We start from the raw sequence: 23,638 nt of genomic DNA on the forward strand, positions 1-23,638 counted from the left end.
GCCCTCAGGAGTGGAACGTTAGAAAATAAAGGGTCCAGTAGATGACCCTTCAGATGCGTGGGTTCATTATTGTGCAGGGTCAGATTACACACTTTCAGTTCAGCCAGCAGATCAGCAGCCACCTTATCTCCAGGGTCATCCAAATGGAGATTCAAATCTCCTAGAAGAAGGAAGTTGGGGGCCGAGGCTGCCAGTGTCAATGCTGTCTCCAGCAGGGAACTGATGAACTGCTTGACCCCACCCGGAGGTGGATAGATCAGCAGCCCTGACAGCGAGTAATTGGGAGAGAGTTGGATGGAAAACCTTATGTTTTCTGCGTCCGAGATCCCACCATTTTCTATCCTGCAGGCTAGAGTCTCCCTGTAGATTATAGCTAGCCCTGCACCTATGCCGTGAGGCCTGTGAAGGCACTGTATCGCGTAGCCCTTGGGCAAAGAGTTGACAATGTCGGACTCTGAGCTGTCAGAGAGCCATGTCTCTGTAAGAAACAGAACATCAGTTTTATTATCCTGGATCATGAGATTTACTTCAACCGAGTTCTTAACCAGAGACCGGCATTTTAGTAGGGCAAAGGCCAGGGAAGAAGGCGTTGGCACTCCCTTTTTGGAGCCATTTCCAAGCTTAGGGCAGTAAGCACACCGTCTGTATGGTACGTCCGGTCTGACTGGGTACCTGCAGTGTTGGATAGTGGCCGGACGGAGTGCTAACAGCTCGTCCCTGGTATAAGGAGCGGGACCCAATTTACATGCAAACAGCAGGGTAAAATCGGGCAGAGGTTTTGGCCCTAGGTCCGTAGTGGCCTGGACGGGCTCAGACGGGCTAAGAGTACCTGTATGCTATTGAGAAGTGTTGATAATCTCCCATTTAAAATACCAACCCCCACTAAGAAGTACAGGTAGCGTCCCTCTCAAATTAAAGAAGTGCAGGTTCTCAGTACCTGTGAGAAGCGGTCCGTTTAAAACACTGGGCATTCCTCTTTAGGCCATCTGTGTCGAAATCAGGAACAGTAACAAAACATTTTTTATAGCACAGCATTACTACAAGTGTTCCTGAGATGCTGTCCCAGGGAGGCCTTGGATTGGGTGGGCCAGTTAGAATATGGTTAATTAAATGTGTTGGAAAGAGACCTCCAAAGTGATGCTGCACGTTATCCACAGTAAACCTGTTCAGAAAACAGCACTTCCGTTGGTACATATTGCCTACATGTCATTGAAATTTGAAGATGTATGTTTTGAACTAGAAGAGGCAGTGGAAGTCCATGGCTGCAAACCTCAAAGGCCCACAGAATACCACAGTGATTTCACAGTTTATTTATCTGTAGTTTGCTATGCCGCAAACCAAGCCCTAGAGATGCATCAAAGCACGTTAGTGAGGCAGTATGTATTAAGATACAAAATACAGCAGAGATGAGAGGTGTCTACAAAAAATGGCTCCTGTTCAGACAAAGTGTACAACATAAGTACATATTGAAGACATATATATAGAATAAACAAGGCAGAAAGCGGAAAAGCGGCATTGTAAACTGTGACTGAAACATGAGGGTGAGCAGAACACATGTATAACTGCACCACCCATCCAACAGGAAACATAACACAGATCACCAAGAATGCAACTGACACAGTTGAAATACAGCATAAAGGTGGATATTGTAGTGTCTTGATACTATGAGCGCCAGGACCCTTGCCGTTCTGGGAGGGTTCTAAAAAAGAGTTTATTTCATAATCTGCTAGGAGGTGTTAAGGTGTGGTTATAAAATGCTGCAATGCATGTGGTGTGTGATCGTACATAGAGGAATAAAGAACCTCTGTTACAGAGCTCTTTGTGTGGTGTGTTCATTTGCATGCTATCGGGCTGGGGAAGACGTAACAACTGGCGACGAAGGTGGGATATGTGCGCTGAAGAAAAAAGGTTGCTCTCCCTGCGAGTTTGCAAAGGTACAGCAAACTGCTCTTGCTTGCCGCGTGCGCCCCAAATCAATGCAAAGCAGTCTGCAGTTGGCGTATGTAGATTCAAAGCCCCGCTCCAGCCCGTACACAGTCATCGAAGAAGTTGAAGGCCCTCTAGAGGAGCACATATGAAAATTTCGCCAGAACCAATGGGTAAGGCAGAAAGAAGAGAGAATGCGCCACGCCAAAATACAAAGCATTCATCCATACGAAGCAAACACTAAAGGTAGCAATGACCAGGTATGAAAACAGAAAAGTACTTACCAGCACAGGCGATTAAAGTGCTATACGTCCTCGAATAGGACATGATGACCAGGGCTCAGGCATGAGGCCGATGTGCACAGCAGTTGCAGGTGGCATTCTGTGCATTTAACGCTGCCTAAAACGCATATACTCTCAATGGCAGTGGGACCACATTCTTGAAGCCACCACCACCTTTTAACACAGAGAGGAAACAGAACATCGGTGTCAGGTGGACTACATGGATTCAAATGTTTGATGATTTCATAGATGTGCTAGTAGAAGAAGAAGAAGACGAAGATAAGAAAATCATTAAATATTTGACAACCTTGCCTGTGATGGAATGAAAGAAGTGCTCAAGAAAGTCTCACAAACTGCTGCAACGTGGACAGAAAGTTAAAAGAAGTGTTGGTATCCAAGTTCAATCCGATGCTAAATGTCAACTATGAAAAAGTACATTTTCAACCAAGCATGACAACAGACTGGTCAAATGATAGATGAGTTTGTTGAGAGACTGGACGCACTTACAAAACACTGTACATTCTGTGACTCCAATGATGAAGTCATGCGCCTTAAGAGTCATTGATGATTGTCTTTCCGATGCTTTCAGAAGACTCATGCTGAGAGAGACACTCAGTTTAGAAAAGATGCTAATTGCTGCAAAAGAAGAGGAACAAACAGATCGATAAACTGCTAATAAGGAAGCAGAAAATGCATGTAATTAATCCGTTTTGAACATGAAAAGCAAGTATAAGCAGAAAATAGATGCACACAAGTCGCAGTCTCCGAAGAAGAAAGAGTTATGCTTCCAATGTGGGTATTCATTTCCTCATGAAGGTAAATGTCCAGCCATAGGACAGATATACAAAGGCTGCAGAAGAGTAAAACACTTCATAGCAGTCTTCAAAGTGAAGGAGAAACCGCCAGAAGTTTCCAGAAGCATTCTTGCCGCGCCCGCTAAGCCAAAAGGCAACATCAGTTACAACAAATAGAAACCAAGCACAGTCGATCATCGTCAAGTTCATCATATAAAGGCTCTTCAATGTCATTATCAAGTGCTAGCGAAGAAGACGGATGTGTGTTGTTGATATTGACGAAGGAACATTAGCATGTGTAGGATTAGATGCTTGCAAAGAAGATCAAAAGTCAAAGAAGAATCACTAAACAAAGAGGCACAATTCATTTGCACACTTTCCTAAAATGACATTAAAGGTGAATGGTCATTTCATAACCTTCATTACAGACACTGCTGCGTTGATTAACATCATACCAGTAGAAAAGTTCAATAGCCTATCTCCTGTGTCATACCTTACTCAGTCAAACAGGAAGGTAAACATGTGGCTGCTTCTAAACTGTTACAGAGTCAAGGGATCTTTACAGCAACTATGCGACATAAAACGACGTCAGTGCAAGCCCCAATTCATGTCCTTCAGGAACTTCATCGGTGCATGTCTACTTAGCTTTGCAACTGCTGCTGACATGAGACTGAAATCTCTCAACTACAACATCCGTGCCTAGTCTGAAATTGTGAGTCAGTTCCCGTTGTTGTTTCATGGTCCAAGAAAACTCAAGAAAATGAAAGTTCAACTTCATCTTAATGAGGACATTTGCCTTATTTCCCAAAGACATTGCAGAGTCCCTTTTGACTTACAAGAAGCTGTTTAGAAAGAACTAAAAAAACACTGTTGAAGCATGACATCATTGACTGCTCCACCAGTCCTACGCCGTGGGTTACGCCATAGTTGTGGTGCCAAAAAAGGACAGTCTAGGTGTAGTGCTCATTTGTGTTGATATGCGCCAAGCCAACAAAGCAATAGAGAGAGAAAAACATCCTGGTCCCCACATAGCAGACATATCCATGCAGCAGAACAGAGCCAAATTATTTTCCGGCCTTGACCTGAAAAAGGGTACCATCAACTCGAGCTGGAAGAGAACTGTAGATACATTACTATGTTTTCAACTCATGTTGGATTGTCTAGATAAAAAAGACTACGTTCTGGAGTATCTTCAGCTGCAGAGATATTTCAGGATTTTATTAGCTGAGTAATTCAACCTCTTACACATGCTTTCAATTACAGTGATGACATACTTGTATTTGAGACAACACAAAAGGAGTGTGACAAAGCTCTTACACAAGTGTGCCAATTACTTGCTGATGCAGGTCTCAATCTGAATGCAGCAAAGTGTGAGTTTCACAAAACCAAACTTAATTTCTTTGGGCACATATTCTCTGATGGGGGAATGACTCCTGACTCGGATACGGTGCAAGCACTGACATGTATCTGACCCCCACAAGACATAGCCATGCTGCGATCATTCATAGGCATGAACAGTTATTGCTCAAGATACATTTGTGACTTTGCTACAGTGAGTGCCCCATTGAGAGACTTAAAAAAGCGGAATTTCCCTTTCCAGTAGCCTCCTGAATGGGGCCAAAGTTTCAAAAAAATAAAACATGCAATTGAGAATGCAACTGAAAAGGCCTATTTTAACCCCAAGTTACATACTGAGATCCCAGTAGATGCAAGCCTGGTGGGGCTGGGGGCAATCCTTACTCAACACAATGGCCATCCGAATGCCCAGAGACACATTCTGGCCTATGCCAATAGATGCCTGTCTGAAACAGACCGTGCCTACTCTCAACCAGAGAAGGAGAGTTTGGCTGTAGTGCGGGCCTGCACATATTTTTGTGTGTTTTTATATGGGAAACATTGCTAACCATCTTTGGAAAACTGAAAGCTAAGATGCCCCTTTGCATCGAGAGGTGGGAGTATGTGAGTGTACACAACCCGGGGAAAGACCAACACCTGCAGATTACTTTTCACATGTGCCACTACATCACAACAGTTCGACATCCAATGTGACTGAAGAGTATCTCAACTTCATTGTGAGGTCCAGCACCCCAGCAGCTCTATCCATTGAACAGATTATTGCTGCCACCAGCGCAGATAAAGACATGCTCATCCTCAAAGACATCATTACTGGAAGGACATCAATATTGGAAGAAAAGTATTCGACCCTTAACTGATGATGATGAATTCCAAAAAATCAAAAAAATGAACTGGATGAGCTATCCGTCACCTAAGAGATTATCACATTGAGAGGCTTGAGAATCGTCATATCTGAGAGCCTGAGAAAGCAAGTCATTGACCTAGCCCATTAAGGACATCATGGCATTGTAGCCACCAAAAGAGACCTGAGAGACTGAGTGGGGTTCCCTCGCCTAGATGAATGATTTGAGAAAGGGTTGAAAGCATACAACCTTTGTAACTGTATATCCCTTAAGGTGACGCAGCATCCACTGACAATGTCTGACCTTCTTGCACATGCCTGGGACAGAGTTGCAGAAGATTTCTTTGAGCCTCTAGGAAATGGACATCATCTCATGGTAGTCACTGATAAATATTTGCATTTTCCTCTCGTGGAAGACTTATCAACAATAACCCATGACTAAGTCATCAAGCGGCTTGATGAATTATTTGCAGCATGGGGCATCCCCGCTAGCCTCAAATTTGATAATGGCCCGCCTTTCAATAGCAAAGAATTCAAGGAGTTTCTTGTTCGACTTAATGACAAGAATCAAAAGAGTACACCCCTCTTGCCTCAAGCCAACGGTGTTGTTTAATGATTAATGGGCACCCTCAAAAGGGCGATTCAGCGAGCATCAATGGAAGAAATCGATCTAAACCAAGCTATATGTCAAGCCCTTCATGCCTATCGATCAACTCCTCACTCCACAACTGGTGAGAGACCTGCCTCCCTGCTACTTGGGAGAGCCATCGGAATGAAACTACCACAATGGGCATCGGACTGATAGATGAATGCCCATAAGGTAAATGTCACAGACACCTCTTGAATGTGGAAAATGAAAACATATGCCGATTAGCGCTGATGCGCCAGGAAACAGTCTTCGATAAAGGGGATTGTGTACTTGTCAAACAGAAATGGAAACTGAAACCGGACACTGTTTTCTGTCGACACTTTGAGGTTTGCAATTTGCAAAGGACACCTAGTGACAGTGCATTGTCCAAGAAAGTCCATCACACTGAACTTGTCATACTTTAAACACCTACCTCGATGCTCGTAAGCTCCTAGGTCACGAGTGAGGCAACCCTGCCTAAATGTCGAGATCAACAACCTGACCCTATGTCATTGGTGCACCTCAACTACCTCATCCACCCGATCTGGCAGACCAGTGCGAGCAGCTCAACGACTCATTGAGGAACTATGATACGACTGTTGACTGTACTTTTTAATTAACAAAGGGGAGATGTAGTGTATTGATACTATGAGCACTAGGACCCTTGCGTTTCTGGGTGGACTCTAAACAGAAATTATGTAATCTGCAGGGAGATGTTATGGTATGGTAATATAAGTTATGATGCAATGCTTGCAGTGTGTGATGCTACGTAGACCGATAAAGATGTCTGTTAAAGAGTTCCTTGTGGAGCGTGATCAGTTGCATGCTCCCGGGCAATGGAAGACACCATAGATATCAGAACAGCAAACATCCACATTACATCAACAAACACTCAACACAGCACTTTAGGCAAAACCATGCACACCCATCCTACACAAGACAGATATTTCAAATAACTGGGTATCAACAAACTCTCAAACGAACATATGATAATAACACATAAATCTGTGGACATATTGATGCAACTGTGCATTCTACTGAAAACAGTCAACATCCAACAGAGCACGTTAGATTGAAAACTGAACATATAGCTGATTACCAGAGCTCACAACTGTACCAACCATGTTAATAAACAATCACTACTTCTCAATTTCACAATTACTAAAGGAACACTTTAGTTAACACAACACATATCCAGTAAGGCTCAGAGTCGTCATAAAATTGGACTTTACAAAGTTCACAACACTACTGTCCATAAAACAATTTTGCCCTCCAAGAAAACGCAAAACACATGAAACCCCAGCACCCAACACTGCACAGCTAGCCAGTAATACAGTGCTATTGTTGTAGCCAATAAGACATCACAGTCTCAGTTACTGCAAACATGTTCTTCAAATTGAGCTATGCAAGTTTGAGCCATTAGATGTACCCTAGTTGGTGAGGATCCCTGGATGCACGCATGAAAAGCACAAGTATCAACCACATAGAGAAAATAAATAGAATTTCAATAATATCAACCAACACGACTGTTGATAGTACTCAAACAGAAAACAAACCTCTCTGTGTCGAATTTTCCAGGCCAGGGCAAAAAGGTATTGAACCAACAGCAATGCAATCATAAGCGCCACGCTCACCAAACTGTTGAGCTCAGGTCTTATAAGCAGTTTCATGGAGAGGTGAGAGGGCAAGTGTGCCCCGTGTGATATCCTCACATGCGTGATGATCCATGGCAAGGCCCTAAATAAAAGAACTCACTCTAACTCAAAAACAACTAGTTTTTTTATTTTGTGTAGCACCAACCAACCAGTCCAAGGTGTCTTCTCTTGAACCCTGAAAGCAGGTACCAAGTCTTATTAAAATAGGTAGAGTAAAAATCACTGCCGGCAATGTGGAGTATTATCACTTGATAATAAGAAGGGCTGTCACTCTTTCACGCCTTGTTTTTCTGAAACTACGCACCTGGCAATACATAAATATCGCACACGTCCAGCCAGTAAACAATATGAACGTCAGTCCTAGACCAAACCTCGACCACTTATCATAAATTATTGGTGGAGCCAAGCCCTTATGACCTGGTTATGGCTACAAAGGCATCCTACACCGTTCTATAGAAATCTCTATTAAAAAAACACACACACACGCCAACATAACATACCATATTCAGGCTGGAGACTCCCGATTTGTTAAGCCAAATGGCTCATTTGATCTGTCTCAAGCCTGCAACTGCATCTGCTTCAATCAGAGTCAATTAAGAAAATACATTCCTCCGATGTTTTTGCTTAAAATCTCCCATCTTCCTATTCTGAAATGTTGACATGCATGCATAGCAGGTGTTTGATCCGTAACCCGCTGGCAGCCCGATCACAAGGCAGTTCACCCCACCTGTGGTTTATATCAAAACACCCCGAATTCACCAAGATTCGACCCATGATACAGCTCACCTGGTCTGAAGCCTGCTGGCATAGATCCTCTTTGAGTTCCATTGTAATTCTGCCAGGTGAAAGTATTGTTTCTCTGCAGATGACAAGGAGGACCGTGGAGCCACGGACACAGCCAGTCCTCAATGGCAGCCCTAAAAAATAAGAAGCTAGGAGGGAGCAGCAGGGTCCGACTTAGTCGAAAAGTTCGAAATGATATTTCTGTAGTTCGGTTACGACTGAGCATGCCTGTGGCAGAGACACTTCTCGGTGAGATCGTGCAGGAGAGTTTCCTTTGCACGCTCCGATTCAGACCCCGGAGAAAAGACGCTGCTCCCTTTTGTAAATCTGGCGGAACACAGGAGGAAACAGACCTTCCTTCCCAGTGCACGCTCAGTGGTGATATGCAGGGGAGATAGGCACCTTATGCAGACACTTTGGAGTGACAATGGACCCTTCCGCACAGTGGGGTCTGGAGCAGACAGCTTTCTTGGGATAGGCACCGCTCCTTTGTCCATAATGCCATTAATCCTTGACGAGACTAGAGCTCCCTTTTGAACAGCCATTGACACCGTAGATGAATAAATAGCGCTGTTTTGCACACTGGGAACCTGTTAAAAAGATACATTTATCTTTTGAAAAAATTCACTGACACCACGGGGAACAATGAACAGCTTCCTTGTGTACACCAATAACACTCCAGAGGAGAGACAGGAATGTTCTGTGCACTGCTGAGGGGAGCTAGAAATTCCCCGTGGACGCTCCGCTCAAGGCCCTTTTTTAACTTAACACAAATACTACACCTCCGCATAAACTCCGAGGCGATAGCCTTATGTGTCCATAAATACTTTATAATGGTGTGTGTAAGGAGGGCTTGGGAGGCAGCCTTTATAATAAAAAAAAACTTTTCACACTTTGTAAGCAGCAGCCACTAGCCGACATTGCTGAATGTTCGATGTCTTGCATTAATGTTGTCTGTACCACGCGTGCTCAGGTGTCCCACCCGTGAGAGCGCACTGTGGAGCTTTATAAGAAAATCAGTGTCTCTAACCTGAGCCTGCTCAGTACGCACGTCGCAGCTGCGTGTCGAGCTATTCAACTGTGCGCGCAGACAACGTCTCTGCGCATGTCCTCTAGAGAAGTGTTTGGAATGTGGCGCACGCGCACTAGGATGTTATCGGCCCTAGCACACAGTGAGTGCTGTAAGGAAGGTCTTTGTCTGGGTGAGACTAAGTATCAATACTTTTCCTATATCCAGGTCTGTGACCCTTTGCTGAAGGTCCCTGAAGAGAAGGCTCATACGCTGCAGTGCAGAGGGATGTCCGGGCTGGGGTCAGCTGAGGTGAGTAAATTGCCTCTGTAAGGCAGGAGGCACACCAGCATCTCGGATTAACCTCCAAGAAAAAGAGCATACAGAGGGAGGATTTCTAGGCCACACGACAGACACCGGAATAAGGATTATTTTAAGAAAAAGCTACTGAAACAAGATAAACAGACGAGCAAATCTGACTCAAAAGTGACTCGCACCCTCTCCACTAGGGATAGTTGACCTATGTGGCGCCGAACGTAATCGGTGTTGCTAACTTGGAGGTCAGCAAACAGTTTGATTTCTCCTCTGACCTAACAGTCCAAGATTAAACCTGTGTTTCAGAAGGAAAGAAAGGTTAGTATCGGTAATGGACACCCAAACCACACTAGAATGTATTCTTTATTTATTGGAGGAGTGTTATAAAGCGCTTATATGTCACCAAACTGTCACGTCAAAGTACCATAGAAGGTGAGAAGTAAGAAAGGAGGGAGAGAAGGGCACCCACCAACGAAGGATGAGCTCTATGAAAGGTGACTGTCAGGGTAATAACTCGGATGAACTTAATCCGCTTTTAACAGGTTACGTCTGAGACTCAGAGGTGGCCGAGGTGACTTCAGTATTAATTTAGGCTGTGTTTAAGCACTAGGAGGGACGTTGAAAGCTCCATGAAAATACAGGGTTTGAAGTATTTACTAATTTAATATAATTGTATTGGTTTAATTAACTATTATAAGAACAAATATGTAATTATATAGGGCACTTGCTTCCACAACTGTAGCTGAACATATCTGAAATGAGCAGATGACTCCATCGTCCAATTCAAATGCACTCGTTTTCACAACTTTTGAAGGATGAACAACTGAGCGAATGGACCGGGATACAATTATTTGGCCTTCATTTTAGTGGCCAATCACTGCAGAAGATTTATTAACTCACCTACCCAAGTTAACAGAATATATAAAAACAATTCTTTGTTCACATTTCAGGATGCTTTAGGAAAATTGTAACACTGTCTTTGTATTAATACATATTTTGAATGTTTGAGTCCATTGCAGGAAGATGTGGATGGTCATAGGGTGACAAGGGATAGCCAGATTATTAAATATCAAATTAATTGCTGTGAGACTGGCTCTCATGCAGAAAAAAAATCTTCATCATTTCCCGATTAGCGAGAACCCACGAACAATGTTTCACACTGCACAGATGGCTATAGCTTCACAATTTTTCTTATCAGTTGAGGAACTATCTTTCTTTTTACTGTAAATGCTATAACCTTTGGGAAGTATTTTTTTCTAACATAGAGTTGCTCACATAACAATTACTGCCAGTGGTAATTTGCCTCCAGGTGGGGTTCATTTTAAGTTTAGGGCATTTTTATAATGAATTGTACTTACTGTTTATTAGTAATTTCACCAATGTATGTATTCCACCGGCTTTACATTTATAATCCTGATATAAGCTGACAACTCTGCGCCACAAACCTAACATGCTGCAGTGCTGACCATGCACCAAGTGTACCATAGCGGTGGCTGATGCTTCTCCAGCCAGTCCGCATACTCTAGGGGCCAGATGTACGACCCTTACATTTTGCAATTCACAAATTGCCTCGCTTTGCGACTCGCAAAATTCAATTTACAGCAGTGTCTCAGACACTGTTATCAATTCCTAATGGGGTCCCAAATTTCCTTCCTCATTAATATTCATAAGGCAGGTGCTATTTACTACCCCATTAGGAATGGCTAGCACGCCCAGGGATGGTGGCCTGCTGGGGTCAGCAGACCACTTATGTCTGTGACTGCTTTTTAAATAACGATTCAGAAAAGGGGTGGTGATGAACAGAGTGTCTGAATTGAGCAGACCACTCTTACCCAGTCCAAAGATCAGGGCTTGATCCATCACCGTTATTTATCTCACTGCCCCATCCCAGCTCAGAACCTGGCTATATGCAAATCAGTCTGTCCCTGGCCCAGGGCATCATGGGAACAGGGCAGACTTAGGGGTGGTGATGAACAGAGTGTCTGAATTGAGCAGACCACTCTTACCCAGTCCAAAGATCAGGGCTTGATCCATCACCGTTATTTATCTCACTGCCCCATCCCAGAAACCGGTCCCCGGGAGCTTGTTTCCTTCCCAGTGTAAGAATTGGCTTTTGTAGTTTGGTTTGCCCTGTTCCCATCATGCACTGGGACAGGAACAGACTAATTTGCATACAGCCAGGTTCTGAAACTGGGATGGTGCAGTGAGCTAAAAAACGGTGTTGGATCTAGCCCTGATCTCTTGACTGGGTGAGAGCTTTCTGCTTAATTCAGAGACTCTGTCCCTCACCACCCCTTGTTGTAAATTTTTTTGTCCACCCTAAGTGTGGAAGGGTATTCTCAGATGTGAGACCCTTGCTCATTGCACCATCAGGATTCAAGCAAACCGGGCCGAAGACGGCTGTAATGCCAGAAACCGGTCCCCGGGAGCTTGTTTCCTTCCCAGTGTAAGAATTGGCTTTTGTAGTTTGGTTTGCCCTGTTCCCATCATGCACTGGGACAGGAACAGACTAATTTGCATACAGCCAGGTTCTGAAACTGGGATGGTGCAGTGAGCTAAAAAACGGTGTTGGATCTAGCCCTGATCTCTTGACTGGGTGAGAGCTTTCTGCTTAATTCAGAGACTCTGTCCCTCACCACCCCTTGTTGTAAATATTTTTGTCCACCCTAAGTGTGGAAGGGTATTCTCAGATGTGAGACCCTTGCTCATTGCACCATCAGGATTCAAGCAAACCGGGCCAAAGACGGCTGTAATGCCAGAAACCGGTCCCCGGGAGCTTGTTTCCTTCCCAGTGTAAGAATTGGCTTTTGTAGTTTGGTTTGCCCTGTTCCCATCATGCACTGGGACAGGAACAGACTAATTTGCATACAGCCAGGTTCTGAAACTGGGATGGTGCAGTGAGCTAAAAAACGGTGTTGGATCTAGCCCCGATCTCTTGACTGGGTGAGAGCTTTCTGCTTAATTCAGAGACTCTGTCCCTCACCACCCCTTGTTGTAAATGCTTTTTAAATAAAGCAGTTTAAAAAAAATGCAAACAGGAATCATTTAAAAAAGGAAAATGAAATGTTTGTTTCATTTTTTAAGAGAAGGCAGTGGTCCCTGGGAACACTGCCTGCTCTTAAAACATATTTTCACACACACTCACAAAGGGGAAGGGGGCCCCTGGAGACCCCTTTCTCATTTGCAAGTGGCTTACCACCTACTTGAAGTAGGTAGTAAACTGCGAGTGTTTTGCAACCGCAAATGCAGTTGCAAAACAGTTGTACATTGAAGTGTGAGTCACTATTAGGAAGGGACGCCCTTGGCACGCCCTTTCCTACTAGTGACTCACAGATGCTATTTTGCAGTCACCAACTTGCAAAATAGCGTTTGTACATGCCAGGACCCTTTTTTGCAGTCGCAAATGGGCTGATTTCCCATTTGCGAGTGCAAAAAATGATCGTACATCTGGCCCTAGTACTCCTCTTTCTGACATCACGGATAGTGCCTCTATTTACATATATAGGCAAGTGATGAATATGTTATCTACCTACTGCCATACACCCAACATGCCTCTTCTGTCCCTAAACCTTCACCCTCCTGGGATAGAGGCAGAGGCACAATCCCTTAACTACTTATGATTAACACCACTATGATGTCAAACCCTGCTTTCTGTCAGTGCACACTCCTCTGACCACTATTGAAGATGGTCCTTTGTTTTCTTTTCTGGTCAATTAACTCTTCCCTCCATCCCTATGGCTGTGGCATCATTTAACACCAACATGGTGGCAACCTCTAGATATCAAGTGTATATTCTAGAATATACAGATGTCTCCAGTTTATTGCTCTTTGGTGAATACCCAGCTTAGAACACCCTCACTCTCTGCAGGACTGAGCAGCCACTTCCTCTGATTGCTGCCTGCCACTGCCGCCCTCAAGCCGGATCTTGTTTTCTTCAGCCCCAAAAGCCTGATTCTTCTGCTAACTGATCCCTGGCGATGGCATAGTGGTTCGCTGGCGTTGCCTAGCGACCCATGCTAGAGTCTTCAGCGTCGCTCAGACGCACACGCTTTTTCCCGCCCTCCTTCCTGACCAGCCCGTTCTTTATACAATAAAGCACACAGTGGACGCGCCGTTGGTGCACCAAAGGCAAGCCCTTCCGTGCCCGGCCACGCCTGGACTGCGCCCAGCGCCAGGAGCCTTGGACCTCACCTGAGAATCAGCTTCTCAATCACCGCACTTAAATCCCTAAACCTCGATGGACCAAACACCGCATGCTGCTCCCAGACAAAGCAGCTTCTCATTCCACACCTCCAAAACCACACCGACATCCACCGAACCCCAGACCTGCCTACAATGCATGCTAATCAACATCAGATCCCGCGGCATGCATGCTATGGAATTCTGGAACTCCCTCACCACTGCCAAACCACACGCAGTCTTCATCACCCAAACATGGCTCAAGCAAGCTTCTGCCCCGGACATAGCCACAGAAACACCCAACAGTTACAAAATGATCCACAAAGACTGCCCACTCAAACCCAGAAGGGGGATAGCCATCATCCACATAGACTCCCATCAGATTCACCACCACAGAGGATGCCTCAACCCCAATTATGGAACATCTCAACTTCCAAGCGCATGTGAACGCCAACACAATGTCAGGGGCACCCTCACCTACAGAGCCCCAAGCACCTCCCAGTGTTCTGCAACGCCGTTGACGAAATTATCTCCCCCATGGCCATTGAATTCAATCAATTCCTCTTCCAGAGGGACCTCAATGTCCACCTCGACGACCTGACTGACACCCACGCCACCAACCTCCTAGAGAAAATGCACAACATCAGCCTGGTGCAAATCGTTAAGAGTCCCACCCATAGCACTGGGCACACCCTCGACTCCATCTTCACTCCCAGTAACAGAATCCATTTCAGCCACACCTTAGAAGTCACATGGTCAGACCACAACATCGTCCATTTCACCATCACAGAAACACTCCAACACAGCCACATCACACACTCCTGCACAGCGCAGCTGGAAGAAAGTTGCACAAGACCAATGAACAACTGCCCTCAGCACCACAACCCTCCATACCACGGTCAACGTGAACCAGGCCGCCCAATATTTCTCAGACTGGATCACCATCAATGCTGACAGCATCACCTTACATCAAATCAGCATCAGTGGCAGCACACTCAAACTCATCATTTCGTTTATCTCAGGAGGCACTCGAAGAATACACCTCCCACAGTTCACCTCCAAACCCAAAATCACCACCTGCAGTGTCATTCAAGGCTCCTCACTCAGCCCAACCCACTTCAACATCTATGTGACTCAGTTGGCCAACATGTCCACAGCCACGGGCTCAACATCATCTCATACGCTGACGACACCCAACTCATCCTCTCTCTCACCAAAGACCCCTCCACCACCATAGCAGATGTCCAGAACGCCATGGCCGATGTCACAGACTGTATGAAGTCCATCTGCCTAAAATTGGACACAGACAAGGCAGCAGTGCTCCTCTTTGGTCGAACCTCTGTATCATATTTTATGATAGAGCCTCACCCTCGACCCGGTGCACAGACAGGTTCATTCTGCTAAACACTCATAGATAGTAGTGCACAATGGCAGGATATTTTAGAAGGTAAGTGAATGATCCATTACTTTTATTTTTACAGTCCCTGGGAATCACTATTAAAAGGATTAAGCAGGACATGGGTACCGTCCTTTGTTGTTATGGGGAAAAGGTGAAGAGAGGCCGCCAATGAGTGTGGTAGAGGAATACCTGTTGTATTTTAAGTGACCATATTGGCTATGCCTAGTACATTTTACTCGGTACTGTATCTGAGTAGGTGATGTAACATTTTAGTCTCATGACACAGGTTGCCTTCCAAGATGCTTCTGCCTATTTCTCCAAGGAGGAGTGGAAGCTTTTACACGAATGGCAGAAAGTGCTTTACAGGAATGTGATGAAGGAAATTCATCAAGCTCTGCTGTCACTGGGTAAGTGTAAGCAGGGCCACTGTAATTAGGCGGTAGCGCAGCATCAAGTTATGCAGGAAAGGTTAACTAAATTATTCAATTAGAAAAGGCAAATTATGCAGTAAAATGCATTAGATTTTCTGGCAACATTGTTTGCCTTTATTGACAATTTAACACACTTTAATTATGTTTGGACAAAAGTTATGCCTCCTTATTACCAGTTTAATAGCTAAATAAAGTAATTAGCAAATGAAAAATGACTCATTAACCTTCTAGGAAGGTCTGCTAATGTGTACCACTACACACATGGGACAGGTTTTAGTAACTTTGAATGCATTTGAGCTGGAAACCATTTTTTGTGGAAATCTGCATAGCTACAGACAATGAATTGTGTGCCAAATCCATAATTATGTAGAAAACTCTTCGGACACAGAATCACATAATTTCTAACTGGGCTGAGTGAAAGCTGTAGCTAATTACATGCTTCGCAATCCACAGTATACATGCGTTCCATGACACGATTCTCCTGTGCCTTTTTGCTTGTGGTATATTTTAAAGATATCACAGTTTAACAATGAATATGAAGTAGTGAGCTGCCCCAAACATTGTAGGCAGCATTTAAATGTGATGGACAGAAGTCCCCTCCCTGTCAAGTCTTTATGAACACACAGTTCCTACAAATGCCATGTGGCCAAATATTATGTGAGTTGCAACATTTTTAAACATATGTTTGGAGGCCTTCTTAAAGAGACATAAATACTGTAGGCAAAGGGTTTGCCTCACAACCGGAACTGTAACTTGAGATGGTGTTACTCGTTAACCTAGAAAAAGGGAGGAAGGTGAAACACAATAAAGATGTCAAACATTTAATGAAAGCTTTAACATACTATTGGGAAACAGTAATCCAAAATAAAAGGGAGTGAGACCTGTTGCCAGTAACTTCTTCCAGATATTCTGGATGCCATTGCAACCCATTAAAATATAGGTCTGCGGAGCACTCTGCAGCTCCTGCATATTTGACAACATGCATCAGAGGAAAATGCTGAAGCAGGGGTGGGGGGTTACAAATTATGCAGTGTTTGTACGAAACCCTTGCCATCAGCTGTCACCATCTCAGGTGTGCTATATGTCTTACCCGCACAGCCATAAGAAAACTATGCAAAGGAGCAAAGATCAGAGACGGTCTAGTTACTAAAAGGCGGATCATGGATCCATGAGCCTAGAGATCTTTCCCCAAAATCCCCAGTTGACCAACTTATTTGAGAGATTGTCTCTAATTTGTCTACACTTTAAGCACTTAGGGCTACATGCATCAAAATTGTAAATTGCAAATACCTAATTGGGAATTCCTAAGAATCGCAATTAAGATATCACAATTTAAAATGTGTATCCTCAAAGAGTTTCAGATAGCGATTGCTAGGGGTTCGCAAATCGCTCTACCTCAGTAATATTAATGAGGTAGATCGCAATTTGCGAGCCCCTAGGAATTGCACAAATCACGGGGATGATGGCCTGCTGAGATCAGCTGACCACCATGTCCGTGATTGCTTTTAAATAAAGCAATCTTTTTTTGGTAAAGCTGCCTTTTGTCCTTAAAGAAAAACGAGATGCTTTACAAAAAGTGAAATGCAAAGTTTTCTTCATTTTTTAAGATTAGGCAGTGGTCCATGGGACCACTCTCTGCTCTTGAAAAGCGCTATAACAAACATTCACAAAGGGGAAAGGGTCCCTTGGGGACCCCTTCCCATTTGCAAATGGATTACACCTACTTAAATTGAATGTTTTGCGACCACATTTCAGTCCCAAAACATTTCTACATACAAATGCGATTCGGTATTAAAAAGGGATGCCCTAAACACGCCCCTTCCTAATAGCAAATCGCAAAACCCTTTTGCAATTCGGTAACCGGTTACCAAATCGCAAAATATGGTTTGCTGCATCTCAAATCATTTTTTGCGTTCACAACCGGGCCGATTCTGCACATCGGCCCGTTTGCGAAGGCAAATATTCTTGATGCTTGATGCATGTGCCCCTTAAAAAAGCTTTACTTTGCACATTGCCCTATACAGAAAAAGACAACGATATTTACTGTTTTCTATTTATTTTTATTAACAGGGCCTCTCATTGCCACAACTGTGTGTTCGCTAAGAGAGAAAGAAAAGGAAGACCTGTGGGCCATGGACGAGCAGCACCCCACAAGAAGACACAGGTTTTCAAGTGAGTGAAACTTGCTATAAACTGGTGCTTTCACCAAAGTCAGAATACTTGAAGTTGTACACTTACATTATAACTAGACCTTATTGCCAAAGGCAGGATAGAGTGAACTTTGAATAAGTGAGTATTAAACCATATCATGTCAGTCTGTAAATGATATATACATTTTTTCATACAGGTGATGAAACAGAAGGCCATGATGCACTTTACAGGGCAAACCGAGAGGAGCGCCCCAAACTGGACAACCACAAAGGCTCTGAAAGAAGGCAAAGACCTCGTCCGCGATCAGGTGATGTGTCCAGTGTTGCTTGTGTTCAAAATGTAAAAAACACCAATGCCCAGTAACTTACAGCAAGGTATTCAGGTAGAGAAAATAATTATTTTTCAAAGTGAATGCTAGAGCTTGGCTAAGTTACTATGAGAGGGAGCAGCTTCCTGATTGGAAGTCATTTTTAGGTTTTGACTAGCCAATGCTTACGAAGTAAGCATTCGCTAGAAAAAACTTAATGATGTGTGTGTGTGAGGACTGGACCGTCCCCACTCGCTCATTGGCTAGCTCCATAAATGGAGGCTAGCCATTGGGAGACGGGCCTGTCCGTCAATGCCGGACCAGATTCGGGGGCGTTCCCGAGAATTTTTGGCTTTTGGCGACGTCACGCGACGTCAGCCAAAAGCCCTCGGGAACGCCCCCGAATCTGGTCCGGCATTGAGCCGGCACCCGCCTTCCTGCTTGCGTGAGTGCTTTGTTTTTTTTGCCATGTGTGTCTGTTCCCGCTCCCCCCCCCCCCCCCTCCGCTGTCAGTGTGTCCGTGTGTGTCTGTTCGCGCCCCCCCCCCCTCCCTCCGCTGTCAGTGTGTGGCCGTTCCCGCCCCCCTCCCGCTCTCCGTGCCTTTCCGCCCCCCCTCCGTTGCATTGTAAATGCTTGTTCACACTTGAAAATCGGTTTCGAAAGCGCGCTCACACGCTTCCCGAAATGTTTAAAGAAAGCTTTGTCTTCTAGTGATAATATAGAGGTAGTTGTTGAACTAAGCTTTGTGTATGACTTTTCTTTTCTGTATTTATGTTAAGCGTGCTCACACTGACTTATCCATACGATAGAAAGCTTTTCAAATGCTTCGAAAACTCGTCATGAAAGGCTTCCCTTTCCTGCTCTTCTCGACTATTCTTTGAAGTGTGGCTTTTACCTTCAGACCTTCGAGCCCCCGTACACTGCCCTTTCTTATCACCCCTTGAGGTCGGGAGGTCGGGCGGGGGTCTCACATCTTCTTCCAAGGCTTGGTGCCAGCCGCGGTTCTTCAGATGGAAGCACATATATTAGACGGAGCACACCCCTGGTGCTCAAAACGCTGCAGGCTGCACTGCATGCTTTTCAAGCCACACCGCATGGCGCAGAGAACACACATTGATTCAATGTATTCATTTAGTGATGCACTGCTGTATACCGAAAATCAGCTCCAGTGGGTGCCTGGGCGTCCTGGATTTTTGCCAGTTCATGATAGGTCGTTGCCAGTTTAATAATGCATTTTCATATGTAGCCCTATATGATCCGCTTATGCCGTTTCTAGGCGCTGTAATTAACAGGTGATCCTATTGCCCAATTAATGGTACTCCGGGTACCGACCGCGGGAGGACAGACTGCTCAGTGGCCTTTATCAGCGTGCGGACTTGACACTGCAAATCAATGCACATCTCAGCAGCAATGATCTTGTTTAATTCCAAACTGTCAGCGGAGCAGCAAGTGGTCACACACAGTCCTACGCAAAGCAGGGTCCGGGAGCCGTATGCGGCCCTCCTGACCTTTACTTGTGACCCCCAGCAGAACCACTGCACTGGGCTGCTGCTCACCTGATCAAGCAGTAACATTCAGGAAGATGTGCAATGAACAGGCCAGCATTTATTTACACTAACTGGAGTAAAAGGGAAGAAGCAAATAAGGTTTCCTACACCTTTTAACTTTAGGAACCTATACCTTTAAAGAAACATTTTGCAACAAAAACTGTAAAAATATGATAAAGGCTCTTCAAAATTCAAAATTGTGTATTTCACCACGCAGATGTGTTTCACATTAATACATCAAATTATATCACTGAATGTAGCAATATTTTTTAAAATGACAGCTTTAAAACGGGAAGGTAGAAAAATTCATGCCTCTGCCCACCTGACAAAAATACCACTAATGAACTAAAAGGCAAGTCATTGACGTGTAGATATATCACTGAAGTTAACTGCATTTGTGTGTTGCTGCTCTTTCTTCCCAATGAGACACTTGTGGATGTGTGGAATTACACCACCACCAGCGATAGTTGCTTTAATGAGGGAGTCCAATTCTTCGTCACCTCTGATAGCAAGCTGCAGATGGCGTGGGGTGATTCTTTTTACTTTCAAGTCTTTTGATGCATTACCAGCAAGCTCAAGAACCTCGGGGGTTAAGTACTCGAGGATGGCGGCGCTGTACACGGCCGCTGTAGCCCCCACGCGTCCGTGGCTGGTGGTCCTGGACTCAAGATGTCTGTGGATACGGCCCACCGGGAACTGAAGACCGGCCCTCTGTGAGCGGGAAACAGCCTTTGTCTTGGTCTTCCCGGAGTCTTTTCCTGCTTTACCGCCAGCCATTTCAAAACACTCTTAAAGGCTACAGGTAACTCCTAGGCTTTGATGCTTTGATTTTGGAATTACATCAATCTGTCTCTCTCCACCGCCAGCGTCCCTTCCAAATGGAAGCAGGCTTGGGTTTCCCCCATCTTAAAAAAACCCACCTTAGACCCTTCACTCCCGGAGAACTTTAGGCCCATCTCCTTGCTCCCCTGGCCTGCCAAAATCATCGAGGCACACGTCAACAATATCCTGTCCGACTTCCTCCTTACCAATAACATCCTGGATGACTCTCAACACGGGTTTAGAGCTGGTCACCGCACCGAGACAGCCTTGCTCAGTGTCTCTGAGGACCTCCGTTCCATTCTTGACACCGGCGGTACTGCAGCACTGGTCCTGTTGGACCTCAGTGCTGCCTTCGATACGGTGTCTCACGAGGTCCTCTTGACGAGACTGGAGGAAATTGGAGTTACAGGGGTAGCCTTGGGATGGTTCAGAGACTTTCTGTCTAACAGGTCCTTTAGAGTTTCCACCCCTCCTTACATCTCGAAGGAGCATAGCATTGGACAGGGAGTGCCGCAGGGCTCTTCCCTTAGCCCTACCCTGTTCAATGTCTATGTTCGCCCTTTGGCGGAGGTGGCGAGAAGGAATGGACTGGCACTGGTATCCTATGCAGACGATACCCAGTTGGTGGTGGCTCTGAATAATAACAGTGGTCTGGAAGCCCATCACTTTAAACAGACACTCACTGACATCACCAACTGGATGACGGCGAATTTCCTCCAATTAAACGCCGGAAAAACCGAGATTCTGCTCCTGGGGAAAAACACCTCGTCCTGGGGAGACAACTGGTGGCCTGACATCTTAGGCCCACCCCCCAAGCCAAAGGACTGCGTCAAAAACCTGGGAGTATGGGTGGACTCGGCTTTAAAGTTCACCATCCACACTAAGAAAGTGGCTGCCACGTGCTTTGGCATTTTACGCAACATCAGGCCCATTCTGAAGTTCTTTGACTGCCGCACCCGCCAGCTCATTGTCCAGGCGACAATCCTTTCCAGACTGGACTACGCCAGCTCTCTCCTACTGGGAGCGAATCTGGCTGAACCCACCAGATTGCAGAGAGTCCAGAATGCGGCAGCCAGGGCTCTGGTTGGTCTCCCTCGCCATTCTTCCGTATCTGGAGCCTTGAAAAAACTGCATTGGCTCCCGGTGGGCAAAAGGATCCAGTTCAAGGCTCTATGTTTAGCCTTCAAAATTCTTAAAACTGACTCTCCCCCCATGCTGAGTCCCCTCCTGTCTGAGTACACACCTAGAAGATCGCTCCGCTCAGAGGGGCAACATCTTGCAACCATTCCTCGCACCAGACTGGCCAGAGTAGGCGGCCGATCCTTCAGTTTCTTGGCTGCCAAGCTATGGAACAGTCTACCCGAAGCCATCCGGGGGATTCAAGACCTCTTAGCCTTTAGAAAGGCCGTCAAAACTCATCTTTTTCAATAATCCGTTCCTTATCTGTGCTACCTTCTCTCTGCATTTGGTCTACTCGCAGCGCCGGGACGCCCCTTGGCTGGGGCAGCCGTGCGTGATATAAATTCCCATAACATTAACATTAACATTGGCTTGCATGAGACAAGTGTATTTTCTGTCTGATCGCATGCATGACAATCGGAAGGCATTTTACTTTGTCTGTGCGAGATTAGAAGAACTATTGAATGTGGTCTGCCCCCGCTGCCCCCCCCCCCCCCAACAAACCCTGTGATCTTTAGAAGACCACAGCAGCTGCTGACCATGGCTATGCCTGAAAGTGAGCCCTGGCTTTTCAAACTAGAACACGGTGTCTGCTGGGACTGTTAGACCATACTTACAATGTTAAAAGGAAAACTACAAGTTCCAGAATGCAATGCACGGTTGGTTGACGTGCAAACACTAGTTAGACGTGTCACAGGTGACACGGACTGCGCGTTAGCTGTGCCTTATGTGCAAAACGAGGAGTGCTTAGAAACCTTGAACACGGGTTGGCAGCGCTACGTTAAAATAAAACTGCTCGTACTTTTGGTGGAGGCGGAACAGGAGCTGTACGTTTTGTTAGGAAGGCCGGATGTAAACCTCCGCCTTTTAATGAGGCGCCCCCTGCCACGGGCCAGGTTGTGAGATCAGGGGCCCGGCCCCCCAGGGGGCCAGTTGATAAACCCTGCACCGTTTCTGATGTGATCATCCTGCCCCCTGCCCACATCTCTCTTGATCCCTTTGTGCTGCCCACTGTCCCTACCACAAGCAAGGTCTGGGAACCACTTCCCAACTGTCCCCTGCTCATTAGCATGCCAATTAGAAGGACACAATGACCGCAGGAAAGATAATTAAAGGTGGCCCCGGATTACGGCCCGCTCAGGACTGTATTCAGAACAATCGCAGGACTGCTTTTCAGCCCAATTCCTAATTCATTTAAAATGTCGAGTTCAGGAAGTCTATCTGCCTGCCCCGGTACCCCGAGTTCAAATCCCGGGTGCGCGGCTTGCTGTCCCATGTATGTGCATCAGTGGTGAAGTTGCTCAGTTGGTTTTGCACCTTGCCACATATCAGAGTGTGTGCAGATAATAATTCAACACCACCGGAGCCACCTCTTGCTTTTATCCTCCGAGTTGTTGCCACGGGCCCTTACTTTCTGCCGGTGCCCTCGCGTATCTCTGTGGTCATGGAAACCTGGAGGGATTAGCAATAGTCTGATTATTTTTTTGCAAATGCCTGTCCTCTCCCAGCCTGTCCTCTCCCAGCCTGTCCTCTCCCAGCCTGTCCTTTCCCAGCCTGTCCTCTCCCAACCTTTCCACTTCCAGCCTGCCCTTTCCCAGCCTGCCCTTTCCCAGCCTGCCCTCTCACAACCTGCCCTCTCCCAACCTGCCCTCTCACAACCTGCCCTCTCACAACCTGCCCTCTCACAACCTGCCCTCTCACAACCTGCCCTCTCACAACCTGCCCTCTCACAACCTGCCCTCTCCCAGCCTGTCCCCTCCCTGCCCTCTCCCAGCCTGTCCCCTTCCTGCCCTCTCCTAGCCTGTCCTCTCCCTGCCTGTTGTCGTGTCCAGGTAGCAGCGTGCACTGCGTCCCTGAAGTAACAGCCCTAAAGCAAGCAAGAACTACGCCCCCCTCCCACCAATCCCTGTTAGGTAGTGGAAACTGTCCAAACTGGGGTGCAGACAGCCCCTCTCACCTTTCGGCCTGGTACCACTGCACCAGCCGCACTACTTCCCTACTGACCGTTCTCCACTTCACCCCCGTCTAATTTACA

At 45.8% G+C, this 23,638-nt stretch overlaps 2 protein-coding genes and 1 pseudogene across 3 annotated transcripts in view; 1 reads left to right on the top strand and 2 right to left on the bottom strand.

The window, feature by feature from the left end:
* The window catches only part of LOC147750558 (uncharacterized), a 169,357-nt gene extending 160,716 nt beyond the window's left edge, over nucleotides 1–8,641 (bottom strand). Inside the window, exon 1 of the mRNA XM_086966893.1 lies at nucleotides 8,268–8,641. Coding sequence (XP_086823019.1) covers nucleotides 8,268–8,309 — 42 coding nt within the window. The 5' untranslated portion in view covers nucleotides 8,310–8,641. The remainder of the gene's footprint in view (nucleotides 1–8,267) is intronic.
* Nucleotides 8,642–9,412: 771 nt separating this feature from the next.
* Nucleotides 9,413–23,638, top strand: part of LOC147750559 (uncharacterized) — a 94,568-nt gene continuing 80,342 nt past the window's right edge. Inside the window, exons 1-4 of one of the 2 annotated variants that reach the window (XM_086966910.1) lie at nucleotides 9,413–9,585; nucleotides 15,453–15,573; nucleotides 17,668–17,769; nucleotides 17,945–18,055. In XM_086966910.1, coding sequence (XP_086823036.1) covers nucleotides 9,415–9,585; nucleotides 15,453–15,573; nucleotides 17,668–17,769; nucleotides 17,945–18,055 — 505 coding nt within the window. In that variant the 5' untranslated portion in view covers nucleotides 9,413–9,414. The remainder of the gene's footprint in view (nucleotides 9,586–15,452; nucleotides 15,574–17,667; nucleotides 17,770–17,944; nucleotides 18,056–23,638) is intronic. The other variant, XM_086966915.1, reaches the window with a different exon arrangement.
* LOC147750560 (histone H2A.Z pseudogene) lies at nucleotides 19,960–20,390 on the bottom strand (annotated as a pseudogene).

This window comes from Lissotriton vulgaris, chromosome 1_1 (genome assembly GCF_964263255.1).
Source record: "Lissotriton vulgaris chromosome 1_1, aLisVul1.2, whole genome shotgun sequence".
Lineage (NCBI taxonomy): Eukaryota > Metazoa > Chordata > Amphibia > Caudata > Salamandridae > Lissotriton > Lissotriton vulgaris.